At 43.9% G+C, this 13,860-nt stretch overlaps 1 protein-coding gene across 1 annotated transcript in view; it reads left to right on the top strand.

The window, feature by feature from the left end:
- The window catches only part of LOC146870299 (complement C4-B-like), a 332,560-nt gene that overhangs the window by 289,096 nt on the left and 29,604 nt on the right, over positions 1 to 13,860 (top strand). Inside the window, exons 29-32 of the mRNA XM_085642540.1 lie at positions 1,354 to 1,444; positions 4,974 to 5,048; positions 5,487 to 5,589; positions 8,273 to 8,362. Coding sequence (XP_085498666.1) covers positions 1,354 to 1,444; positions 4,974 to 5,048; positions 5,487 to 5,589; positions 8,273 to 8,362 — 359 coding nt within the window. The remainder of the gene's footprint in view (positions 1 to 1,353; positions 1,445 to 4,973; positions 5,049 to 5,486; positions 5,590 to 8,272; positions 8,363 to 13,860) is intronic.

Here is a 13,860-nt window from a genome sequence, read left to right as displayed (position 1 = left end):
AAAGTCGCAAAATAAACTGATGCCAGCATGCTGGGGTGGCACCTATATATGCACCGCGGATGTCACTTCTGGCACGCTACATGGAGCAGCACAACACCACCTACCATACATCAGAGGTACTGGTCACGAAAAACGTACGGATCCAGGGATAATTCTAAGCTAAGGAATATTCAGATAGAGTCTCTACCAGATAAGGTGTTACGGAAGGTAAGCAACTAGTTCAATTAGTACACAGCAACTCTTTAAAGGGGAGTGAATGTTGGCTGCAGCTTTTGGTCAACTGCAGAGGTCTTCTACTTTTTTTATGGTGGTGCTTAGATAGTAAAGTTTCCTTTAAGGTGAGTGCCACATCCTTAACAACTATATTTCGCCATGTATGGATCGTGATATATTCTGAGTGGCTTGCTGTGATCAGATCTGCTATTTCAAGTCTGAAATTAATAAAAAGTAATCCTTGATGTGGATCCTCATCTGTGGATCAGACGTCCCACCAGCCTTCGGGCCCATCTGTTGAATCTAGTTATCTGTGTTTATATGTCATTTAATCCAGAGAAATAATTAACTGCTAAATTTCCACACTGGATATACAAATAAAAGCACACATTTTTTTAATGGTCCCTATTGACTCCCTTGAAATTTGCTCGATATCAAAACATTTGCAATTAATAATAGTTTTCAATCAATATGTATATAAATCAATTTAAAGTTTGTGTGATAAGGACCATACATTCAAAGTATGCAAAATTATATAAATTGCCAAAAGAAGGTAATTTTAGAACATAAAAGAAAATCATCGACAGCTTGATTGAATCAAATATATTGTGAAGGGGTTGACTACTAAAGAGCTGAATTTTGACTGGGTAAAGGTATAGTCAGTGTGCGATGAAGAATTTCTTTCTTTTCTTTTAGGTACATATAACTAGGGGTAGACAGGATGCCCAACTAGCACACTACACAACACAGCTTCAGACTGAGCTGGTTTTTCAACCCCCTTTAGGATTTCTTCATTAAACTGAATCATTGGCAGAGTGTGGTTAGTGCCCCACCACTCTACTGAAGGGCCACAGGGCATTTCCATCAATGTGATTGGTTACCCTGTAATTGACTAGACTGGCCTAAATACAGGATAGATGTGTATATAAGTTAGAATGTGAGACTGTGAATTGCTCTCTGTCACATTTGTGTAAATATCGCCTTCCTATTTGATACATCACTTCTGGTCTCCCACTCACCTCTGTGTGACAAGAGGCTTGTGTGACAAGTACAGAAAAGCACTGTAAGTTTGTCTGTCAAATTTTTCTAAAAAATCTGATGCCTCAGTACCCTAAATTTGTGTGATTACTTTCTTTTTAGGCGTGAAGCACGATCAAACCTTCCTGGGATGGCCATTGTTGACATCACCATGTTGAGTGGCTTTGATCCCAGCCTAGACGACCTCAACAAGGTATAGTTATATTTTAGTACATATATGTCTGCGCATGCTTATTGTCAATGAACCTGGCAGAGACTGTTTCAGCATTCCAGTAGATCTTTTGACCACACTATATCATAATAATACAAAGCAAGAGGGGCAATGGGTCAAGCCCCATCCGGTCATCAAGTACTGATTTTTATACGTATTGTGAACATTTTGGATCAGCCTACACTACAGCTATTTGGAATTACATCAGTCATGGACATTTCACGGTTGTGAATAACTTGTACTGTGTTTCAACAGCACATGTGGCCAAGGAATGCCATTATTGGTAGTCTTTGCTTTCAAAGAAGGTTGAATAAAACATCACATTCACTAAGTTACCCACAATGCTTACAAAAACTCTCATTTATGCCTTAGAACATTCATTGTATTTAGGATTAACATGAAAATGTGTGTGCTACTGTGGTATAAGAAGCCTGGAATGGATGGAGTGTGGAACGTATGATTGGTGTTATGAGGTGCAGACCGTGTGGCTCAGGTGGGTGGGTGCAATGTGGAATATGATATGTATGAGTGGGACAGTTAAGCAGCTCTGGGGGTTGTGGATGGCCCTTGCTTCTGCTGCTCCTGTTACTATGATCTTAAATAAATGTGCGCACCATGTACTCACCCATTTGTCTCCAGACTTACGTCTACTGTTATGTTGTTCAACATTCAATCAGAAGTAAAATCCCTTAAAGGCGTGTGTCATCTATTAACCTGTAGTTTGAGATTTTAAATTTGGGGCATGGATGATTTTGGGCATTTGTAAACAAATCCCTTACAACGTTGTTCTAGACTCTGTCCAGGAGACAGTCTCAGTTTACTGTACTTAGCGTAAGAGATCTGAATGGATTGAGTAGAACGGATTGAGTGTTCAGTTAATGTTACGAGTGCATTTTTTAACCCATCGCTGCATCACATTTAGAGGTCTTGGCCATGATTATACAGTTTTCAACAGCACAGTGGCTGTGCCAACTCTGGAGATACCACTGTGGGGTGGAGTTGTCAAGAAAAACCCCTTTCTGGGGTCCACTCCAGGGAAAGTTTCCTTAGCCCCAAAGGAGGCTCTAGTTTCTGTGGAGAAAAAGGTAACAGGTATTTTCCACCCGCTTCTATGGGTTATGCTTACAGTTATGTGGTGAATTCTGGATCCAGATACAGCTTTCGGATAACCTCCTACTCTTGCAGGGTATAAGGGTCTCCAATAGAAGTCCCAGAATCAGTTCACACAAATATCTAGATATTTTGTAAGTTAGTGTTCACTATATGCTTATATGATATAAATCATATGATTTAGAATTATTACTTTATGAATAGGCAACTCAGCAATCAGGAATGTTATCAAAGTGAAAGAAATTTCAATTCTGAACATTATTCACCATTTATCTGTAACCAAGAACTTGCTGCTTGCCTTACAGCATCATATTGTTATGTCATTTATTGTGACTCCATCTAATACCTCTGCGTTCCTGCTGCAAATTGGATATTTCGCAATTAAACGTTCCAACAGATAACTCATCCCTCAGCCTCTGATTCCTCAGCCTCCTGCTCCTTCGATGAATAGTTTGGATGAATTTAAATATCTTTATCCTCCTACTTTCTCTATAGTAGGGGGTCACTCATTCAGAGTTCCAATATTGTAACATTCAGTAATAGACAATGACTAAATATTTCACACTGTCCGCTTTTCAAATGCACCACCAAAGTGGTGGCACATTGTCAGTGCCTCCAGATGTGCTCTCCCTAACATTTTGGGTTGTTGTTTCCCCACATGTTAGAAATATTACTTATACTTTAGACCACCATCCTTCCTCATGGAGAACTTTCACAGGGTTAACTCCGCCATAAATGGCGGCGGATCAGCTGCTATAAACTGGCAGATCATCTGCCACATTATGGTGGGATTACCTTTGAAAGATCCATAAGAGCCCACAAAAGCCTCATGTCCTTATCTAGAGCTTGGTGGATGGAATACTCTATCAGAATGTGACAAATATCCCATCTACCTAGTTACAGGTGCCACTGGCTATAATCAGGGGCGGAGGAGCGTCGTCCCACTGCTCTCAAAGCAGTGAAAAGAAAAAAAAGGATAATAACCTGGTTATTATCATTTTATTTTTGGTAGCTGCGAGGCTTGGTTAGGGCGGGGCTGGGTTAGGGCGGGGTGGGTCTGGGGTCACAAGGGGAGATGTGGTGGGCATACTGTAAGTGTGCATGATTGTTTGTACGGCCATTGTGGGACGGCCAAACAGTCATGCGCACTTTGCATGTAACGCACATCCTGGTGGGGAACATGCACAGGCTCCCAGTCCCCGTCAGAGTGCCCAACCACTCAGACCAATCATTGTCTTAGGGGAGCCTGTATGCGCTTCCGTTCTGGGACTTCAGCAGGGAAGCAGAGGAGAGACGCAGCCGATCAAAGAGGTAAGTGGTTTTTTTTAGTTTGTTTGGCTTCTGAGCAAAATTTTGGGCCCCATCACTTAATCTTTTCCATATTAAGCACTGCTGGCGGGGTGGAGTTTGGTGGGAGCCAGAATGCAAGGGAGCACTGTAGCGAGCTAAAGAATAATTAAAGGAGCCAGACTGATTAAAGTTCTGGCAGGGTGTGATATCAGAAAATTGGTGACATATCTCCTTGCGTAAATATTGTGTCCTAAATATTGGCGTTAATAATAGAAAACCTACACACAATGAGGAATATTTTTATGAACGATATTTATGACAGATGATATTATGCATACGATATTCTTGCATACAACCCGGGCAGTGTTGCCATATTAACGCATTCTATAGCATTCGTTTTAGCTCTCTATCAAGAGTGAATAGAGTGAAGGCAGGATAAAGTGTCAGGGGGCATATAACTGACTACTATGTACAACCGGAGAAAGACGGGTTGAAAGAGTCTACTCGACTATCCACTTGAAGGCACCAAAGAATTAAGAAGTATTTTGTTGTCAGCTGTGTTTTTGGGCAATTGTTAGATACGTCGATGCAAACAGAAATATTAATAAGGGAAGGGACCTTGTAAAGTAGACCTATACTTTACAGGCAAGGAAAATAGGACCAACATATACCAAATGGTAAAATAACTAACACACTGACCACCTTTAAAGTAAAATATTAGCAGTGTTTCAATTCAAGGCATAGTAACTCAAATGAACTACTGGAGCAGAGCTGTTCTCATTCTGCAAGTTCTTTAGTCCTGTGATTTGTGGTGGTGACCGCCATCTTGGGAGGGGCCGTAAGCATGTTGCCCTGTTTGTTTCTGCCTGCGTGTGATTTTGCCTAAATGTGTAAGTATATATTTGCCTCTGCTTGATTTTGTGTTTCTTTGCATCTCCTTGGTGTATGGTGTGTGCTTGTTTACCTGTATCTCCCTCTTAATACAGCAGTGATTTTCGACAACTCTTTACTTTGCTGTCTGTATGTGTATATTTCTATCTATGCCACTTCACGTCTGATTTGAGCCGCCTTTAGGTTGCATAGTTACTTCTTTCCTGCTTTCTTCTTTTAGTTGAAGCATTTGGACGACCGCTATATCAGCCACTATGAGTACGAGCATGGCCGACTTCTTCTCTATTTCGAAACGGTAAGATCGACATGGAAGAGCAAAGAACATTTAGCTTCTCTGATTACCTGCAAATCGGTTGTTGGTGTCAGTCAAGTCATTAGTCATCTCTCATCTAGATAGCGGCGACACTGGTGAAGTTGGTTTGCTTGCTGAGGTGGCCCATCTAGAGATGGTTCTGCATGCTGCTGGACAACCCATCATGAGTGGCATTTATAGATGTACTTCTCCATGCTGCTGGTATGCCATTCTCAATGGCCTATCTAAGCGCGTTTCTGGCCACTCCATCTAAAGGCAGTGTACATGCTGCTGCTCCGTCATTATTGCTGTCATCAGCGGCACAACAAATATAGTTCTGAATGCTGCTGATCTGCCCATCTTCTGGGGGAGGTTTGTGAGCTGTTACCTTCATGAGGTTAGAACCCTAATGCTTAGTATTATAACACTTTCTCTCTCCAGGTTCCAGCTGTAAAAGATCACATCAGCTTTAGAGCCACCCAGACTGTCAAGGTTGGTTCATTACAACCTGCCTCTGCCACCCTGTACGACTTCTACGAGCCGGGTAAGACCTGCTGGAAGACCTCCCTATGTCGCTAAATTCCCTAATTGCGCTCAGCCATGTGCCCGGCTACGAATCACTGCTTGTTTGCCCCATTTGGGTGTCTTCCATGACCGGCATATACCAGTAGGTTCAGTAGTCCAGCTGAAAACACACCCAATTCATACAGGTTATTCTGTCTGTAGGGCTGTCCTTACAGTAGCCTCTGGACATCCAAGATTGGGGCACTTTCAGACAAAGGTTGGTTTTAATCTAGTCTACATGTGCCCGTTACATTTACCATATGGGGGCCCAATACATTCTGACACCTGCAATATATTTATCCGTAGGTAGTGTCCATTATACTACTTTAGCATATTCCACGGTTCAGTTATGCACGGGTACCATAGGGTGGCCTTACTAGCAGCACATTGCAGGCAATTCCAGTCCTAATACAATATTCATTCACTTCTAATTACCAGTTAGAATCCCTCCTTTCTGTCCCAACATATGTTGCAGCGACTTGACTGGTTTCATGGGAGCGTTGGCGAGTCCGGGGCTCTGGCTCGCATGGTCGCGGAGTAACTCAGAGTTTCCCAATCCAACATGGCGCCCACACTAATACTACATTCTAGCCTTGCTCGCTTTCCGGTGAGGTACCCGGAAGTCCTCCAACCATTGGACACCATGTCCGGGTATATTACACGACTCCCGTCGATTCACACTTGTGAAATCCCGGACCGGCGACGTGGGGGTAGGTCTCCCGCCACCTCCAGTTTGGAAATCGTGAGTACTACCGACCTCGATTCATTGATTTTTTGGTCTATATTTATATTTATATTTTTTGTATGCACACTCCTGACATTACACTGTCCAGATCGTTGATCGCACGGCTACGCAGCCCTGACTTCGTGGCGGTCAACACCAGAAATGCCCCTTAATCACGCTACCGTAGGGACTGGTTACCGCACCAGTCTCTGCTCGCGTTGCTGCTCGCTTTCATCTTTATCCAACGGTGTTATTTTTACAAACTTGATTGACATTATCGGGTGGGGCTACGACAGGCTGATCATACACATCGTCGACCTTACCGTGGTTTGGCTGTATGTGGTTTTTTGCCTGCCGGCACACCAATTGCCGTCAACCGGTCTGTTTTTATCAATAATTCCTGTCTTTACCCGGTGTACCCGGCACTTTGGCGGGGTACCCATTCGGCTTATATTTTATTATTATTTTTAATCTCTGGCTCTTTGTTTGGACACACTGATTTTCTGTGTGACCTCCGCGATTACAGGCACCATTACCCTGGACTCTTTGTGCATCTCCCATGTATCAATTATGTCTCTCCTCGTTTCATTTCCCGTTTCACTATTAGGACACTACACCTTAGTGTCTCCACTAGCCGGATCTGAAACACCATTTCCATGACCCTATTGGGTGAGTTAACCTTCTTTGTGTGCTCTACTTGCTGCATTTAATCCATGTTTTTAACTCTTTGTTCATATCTGTATGACAGATACACCATTATGCATGTCACAAGCTATCTTTAATAGCATGAGGTTTGCATTGAATTGCTGCATGTCATGTCGTATACAATTGAACAATATATTGATTTTCTAATATTGTTAATCTTTTTCGCTTTGCAGGCTATTTGTTATGTTGAATTACAGGTACCACACTTTCTTTGGGTGCTGTAAGGGTGGTCATTTGTATATTATACTCTAGACTACCACCATTTAAGTGTAGGTAGTTTCCTCTGGTCCTGACGAATTGCCTTCAAAATTTGACTTAAGGGCAAGAAACATGTTGACCACTTGACAGACACGTTCAACCAGCATCCTTATAACTGGCTGCAGCGTTGGTTTGTCTTATCATTTTTTAATTAGGGTTGGGGCCACGTTCATTAAAAAATTTCCTGAGTGGACCTCCTCCCCTATTTTAGTTTTCCCTACACACCACTATCACCTACACTCTTTTAGGGCCCTCACACGCACTTCACCCACCGGCTTCCGGAAAAAAGATCTCCGCCAGGAAGGCCCCATCTCGGGTGCCGATCAGGGATTGCAGCGCCGCCCCGATAAGGAGCAGACCCGATGATGAAGCATGACACCTAGCTGGCTGGGTGTGTGAGGGTCTTTTTCCGACAAGGAGAAGTCTCTTCTCCCCTGCTCCATTTCTGGTAATTACTAGAGCCCACCCTTCAGACATATCGCCTGCTTGCATATTAGGAACTGCATACTTACTTTGTTATAGCACTTTCAGACAAACCATACCTGAGGTACAAGTCTCAGGGCAGTGAAGATAGGTGTGCTGTTATGCACTATCCCGTCCCAGCAGGAGCCAGCAAGGAACAGGCAGGCTTGCCATTTGTCACCAATGTGAGCATCAAGAACCACTAGGAGCTGCACTTGTGACACCTCTGCTCCATGAGGCTTCTTTCCTGCCCCTATCTCGGTCTGTGAAATGTCGCTGTCATAAAGTATCCATTCCACACATGTGCGATATGTCACCCTCTTCTTATAATAAAGGTCACGGCACATCTTGTAATGTCATCAGTGTCCTCAGGCATGGGAGGCCCTCTCATCCAGTGATTTAAGCCATTGTGTATTCTTGCCATGATTAGGTATTTAGACATGGAATTAGTTGCAAGTGAGCTTATGTTTTTCTGTCATTTGGCTGCATTGACCATCTCCGTTTCCACCTACAGACCGGAAGTGCAATATTTTCTACAACCTCCCATCCGGGAGCAGGCTGGTGAATGCCCACTGCACTGAAGACGTATGTCAGTGCGCTGAAGGTAAGTGAGGTTTCTGGAGTTTTTGAAGGAGGAAAAGTGACAAGAATGGTTTGCACTGGTATTTGTCTTCAACAGGGCAGTAGAGTACAGTGATAGGGAGAATGTGGCTTAGCAGCCACTGCCCATCCTTTGCACCAGCACAGTAGCTCCGTTGGTGATATCTCCAGCTGCAAAAATCCTGCAGCTTGCAAATGAGTTTGAAGAGCAAATGCGACATCCAAGAAAAAAAAAGGCAGATGTCCTGCCTCTGCTCCTTTTAATTCCACTTCCCTATTTTGAGAGTGGTAAAAAGCTTCACTTCTGATGATGGAACCACAGTTCACTCTACAATTGTGACAACCCTTTTGATGGACGTGACCCCAGCTGATAAGGAGTGGGGCTGGTTGCCCACTTTAGGGCAGCATTTTTGATATCATTTAAGCCAGATTCACTTATTTAAATCATAAGGGTCTAGGAAAAAAGCATTTTCAAATATCCTCATTTTTGTAGACTAACACTACCAGTGCTTTGGTGATATTTTGCCTTAAGGAACTGCATATGGACCCCTACCATGCTAGCCACATCCAGGATGGACATGGGCCCAACAGAGGTGGTAGGAAGGGGCAAAGTCAGGATGCAACAGAGAAGTGGTACCACAGGACGGGTACTAGGTGGGGGTGACACAGTGCAGGGTGTGTCACATGGTGAGCAGAAATAAGGGACTGTGTATTTTTTCTACAATGCAAGATTCCACTTGGGGGAAAAACCATGCTCTACATGCAAGAAAGTCTTCCTTTAGAGGTTTGTAAGTTGCTGATATAGTGGGCGCCTTGCTTACTACATTGGTAGTTTGGCAGTTAGGCATCCAAACTCTAAATACCCCTGGAAATCTTTTATCCTCTTTAAGTTGATAATGAAAGGGCACAAAAAGAAAACCTGAATTACAAAATTTGTGAAATTCACCCACTTTTCCAAACCAATGGTGAAGAGAAATTGGAAAGAAAACCACACAAATCCAGTCCATCAGTGTACCTTAAAAATAGAAGGATTTTAAGTTGGTGTGGTTATCTCTGGTCAGAAAAGCATGATCCAGGTATAACCGTATGAACCCCACACATTAGATGAAATTAATAAAGTGAGTTGGGTTGTGGTTCGTTTATTGCCTTGCACCTTGAATATTCATGGCTCTGCTCCATTTTCAACTGTATGAAAATAAAATGTGTGCAGCCCTTATTGGCAAAATGGGTCCTTTGTGAACTTTGCAACAAAAAGACCTGAACATCTCTACCTGAAGCTGTAAATCAGTCTTACATGGGAGACTCTTGCCACATAAATGCTGAAATTCAACTCTCCAAAAGCTCCAACAATTATTATTTTCTTAAAATCCAGGATTAAGCATTTTGGGAGGGTCCAGTATGGTCAAAGAACAGTTTTATGATGACTCACCAAGGGAGCTGGTCAACAGACTGTAATGGGTGATCTATTAATCGCCCTTTATCGTTCGCAAGACAAGGACCCAGATTTTGTCCCTGTAAGTCATCCTTCTCTGCATGCAGAAAACCACACTAATGCTGTTTCATGTCGAGGTGTTCATCAGAAATAATCAAAGTATATATCAAATAAAACTAAAAGCTGAATGAAATTAGATGTAGCTGCTTAAAAAAGTTATTCTGATAGATACTTCTAACTGCAGGTTCCTCACCGTTTGAATATTCCCCAGGCGTCAGACTTGATCTAGAAACTTTTTAGACCGTACTTCTGCATGTCATTAGGTGGCAACATGCAGCTATGTGCCGACTTCATTGTTTCGGAGCTGCATATTGGTGCCACTCTTGCACACTAACGTCTGTTTCTTTATTTCTGCACCACCAGACATGGATCCAAAACTGGCATGTCTGTGCTGTCTGAGGTCAGAACACAACTCCATGACCTGCAGTAACTGTGCCTTAGTGAAACCCCAAGGCCATCCGGGTCCGTGACGAGAAGTTCTGCATCTCTAAGCAAGGGAAGACTCCACACTATGACTGCTTTAAGAGAAGGTCCTTCAGACGCCCATACTTCGCCTCCACCTCGGGGGAGGGCCCAAACCCTCAATACTATTTCCGAACAGATTCTAAAACCCTGCATATGATGCTGGGGATGAATTTACCTAAACATATATTGAGGAGAATTGGTATTAGGCACCTTCAGGATGCCAGTGGCCTGGACACCTCAAAAAACACTGGGCTTGTTTTGCTTCTGGGCCATGCCACAGAAGAGAGTGCCTCCTGTGCCATGGTCCTGTGAAGGGAGGTCAAGGTTCTTCACCCTGGGCATACAAATACTGAGCCCCTGCCTCTGTTCAATAAAGCTCCCACTGTAGGAAAATGCCTGTTTTTGCATAATCACCATTTTTGTTTTTGAACTGATGCTACTGGCTTTTTGCACTAGAACTCTGCTGACCAGGCTTCAGTGTATGTGCTCTGACCTCTAAAACATTTAGAAGTTGGCTATACACCTAACTGGTATATTTAACTTACATATACATCCCCAGTATATAGTACACAGTGTACCAAGGGCCTGTAAGTTAAATGTCCCTGGTGGACTGCAGCACACATCATGACAATACTAGAGTGACAGGGCAAAACATGACTGCAGGCCTACCACTATAGCTTGTGTGTGCAGTTTTAAGACTGTATATTCGACCTGTCAAAACACCCCTTTTGACCAATGTTAACCCTCTTCATGAACAATAATAAGTCACTTCTAATGCGCCATGCCTTAATGCCCAATAATGTATGGTGCACGATATAGAAAATTAGGTCATGTTTAAGTTTAATGTAAAATATGTCCTTACAGTGACAGGGTCCCAAAAGCTATTTTCACTGTAACATGGTTAGCTATTCCACCAAAAAGCATTGGTATATAATATTTCAATAAAATAATGTTTTCTCCACTTAGGAAATAGTTGCAAAATGAATTCTTGGACTTATAAAAATGTTTATTACAAGCCCAGTTATCATAGGTAAAGTTGGATTTGTACAAAATATTTCACAAAAGGTACTTTTAAAAAGTCACCTTTTTATCTGTCTAAAGCCTGCAGAAGGCTATTTGCATGAGGTTCCAGATGTCACCCAAGATTGAATAGCCCTTTGATGAGGTGTGAACTTGCTCCTAGACCTGAGACAAAGGACTTAAGTGTGGGGAGATGTTCTATTCCTCTGGTAGGACGACCATCAGGGCAGTGCTCAGGAACTTAATTAACTTCAAAGCGGCTTACCCTGTCGCAATCATATATAGATAACCTCTGGGCCTGCCTCCTCTTTTGTCCTAGGGAGCCAGGCCAGTTTTGAGTGACCACAGAGAAGGGGTTACATATTTCCCTTACCACTGCAAAGGTTCTCCCATGTTGGACTTTGGTAGAAATGGTCACTCTGGGATTGTTTGACGTAGGGCACACAGGACCGTCTGCAAAAGCGGATATGGTTACCCCTGGGAACTTTTTCTGTATTGGTTAGGGAAGAGCGAGGGCCCCCACAGCTAGTGCAGGCACAAATGTGCACCCCTAGGCACCATCTTCAGAACACTACTAGGCCTGTAGAAGACTGAAGAAGACCTGTACCTGCTGTTGAGACCTGTGAGGAGAATCCTAAAGGGTGGACATGCTCCCACGTGTACCCAGGACAAAGATATGGACTCCAAGGGTCAGTTGGCTGGCCTCTTGTTAACTACAGGGACACTGAAGTTGCAAGAAGAAAACCTTCCTAGAAGTGTGTAACTGACTTGTTTCCACTGGCCCTGCCCTGTACCCTGCTGGTGGTGTCTGTAGAGTCCTGACCACTAAGCACTGAGGTGCTGAAACCCTTGACTGGGGTCAGAGTGTACTCCTCCTGCCTAACCCTAAACTCTGGGGGCTTAGAAACATTTTGCTAACTTTATGCCTGGAAAGCCATGGCTGGACTGGAACCAAACTGCCAGCTGATCTGCCAAGAGTGCATCGCCAGCGTGCCTGACTTTGCCTTATCTCCCGCTATGTTCTTTCTACAACAGAATCCATTGATGCTGAAGCCTTCCTTGGTTCTCAGCCACAGTTTTGTTGGCACTGCCATTCAAGGAGACTCGATTGATGTCAACGACCTTAGGGGTGCCAAGACTTGAACTCCATCCACTTGAGCTTTTCCTGCCTATGCCAACGGTTTTGGAAGAGTTCCATCTAGATACCGGAATGCATTGACCTCAAGACCCCTTCTCTTGGCGCCAGCAAGCTGCCTGCTTCCATTGAAGGCTATTGACATTGGGAGATAACTTTTCCACTGGGATGAACTTGGTCCTTGTATCTGATTTGCACTCTTTCGTGGGTTGCCTGAAAACGTAACTCTTGCCTCAGCGTAGTGTGAAGCGTTGTTGCAGTTGGTGCTTTGCACTTGCTGGCGCTGTTTTTATACAAAACTTAAAAAATCTACATTTCTGGTTCTCCTTATTGTATTTTTGTCATTTTGGAGTCATTTTGTTCATAACATTTTCTTTTTTTATTGTTTAAATTTCTTTTATTAAATTTCAAAATCAAATAAAACAGGCCATCAGGGCCGGACATTCATTGGATAGCAAACCGGCATCAAATTTCACATAGCTAGCTGAAAAAGAAAATGAAGAAACAAAGGAACTCCCTCTCCCCCCCTCTTTCTTCCCCCCTCTGTAATTATCATCTAGGTGTGGTAGGTCGCATGTGTGGGTCAGTGTCGGGCTACGTCCCTGTGGGCCCTTAAGTGGTGGTGGTGTGCGGGTCTGAAGTGCGCGGCCGGTCTGCCAAACGTTGGAGTCTAAGATATTTAGGGCAGATTAGCTCCGTGAACTCAGAGGTGAGCAGCGTGAGGAACGGTTTCGATTGATCACGGAAGGAAGCGTCAGGATGGGCCAGGGTAAGTGAGATTTTCTCCATCCCCAGGATCCTCCACAGTCTGTGAAGCCATCCAAGGTGTGTGGGTGTGGTCGTAGTGCCCCAATGTGTCAGGATGTTCTGAACTGCAGCCCCTACTGCTAAGGCCATCTGCCTGCCCCTCCAGGATATAAGGGGGAATGTGAGATCATTCGGAAGGCCTAAGAGTACATAAGCAGGAAATCATGGGAGTTGAGTATCGAAGTGTGATTTGATCTTGTCCAGTGTCTGTAATAATCCCTTAGTAGGGGGCAGTCCCAGAGAATATGGGTGAGTGTGCCTAGTGAGCCGCAGGCCCTCGAGCAGAGCGGGCTGTGGGATGGGTTGGCGCGGTGAAGTCGTACGGGAGTCAAGTACCAGTAGGTAGCCACCTTAGTGGCTGTCTCAATGGAGGCCACGTTGCAGGCTGTGTGGTGAGACCTATAGTAAATCGCTGTCCATTCCTTCCGCGTCAGCTCCCTGCCTAATTCTTTTTCCCATCTCAGCTGTCCGGGAGCCTTCCCTTCCCCAGGAACTCGGTGTGCAAATTTATATAAGTCCGAGGCCAGACGAGTATCTGAGTGACGGGTGAGGAGCCACTTTTCGAAAGGAGTAAGGCGTCTCA

Source organism: Triturus cristatus, chromosome 1_1, assembly GCF_964204655.1.
Source record: "Triturus cristatus chromosome 1_1, aTriCri1.1, whole genome shotgun sequence".
NCBI lineage: Eukaryota > Metazoa > Chordata > Amphibia > Caudata > Salamandridae > Triturus > Triturus cristatus.
Note: the sequence above shows the minus strand (reverse complement) of the source record. Positions and strands in the feature narration are given on the sequence as shown.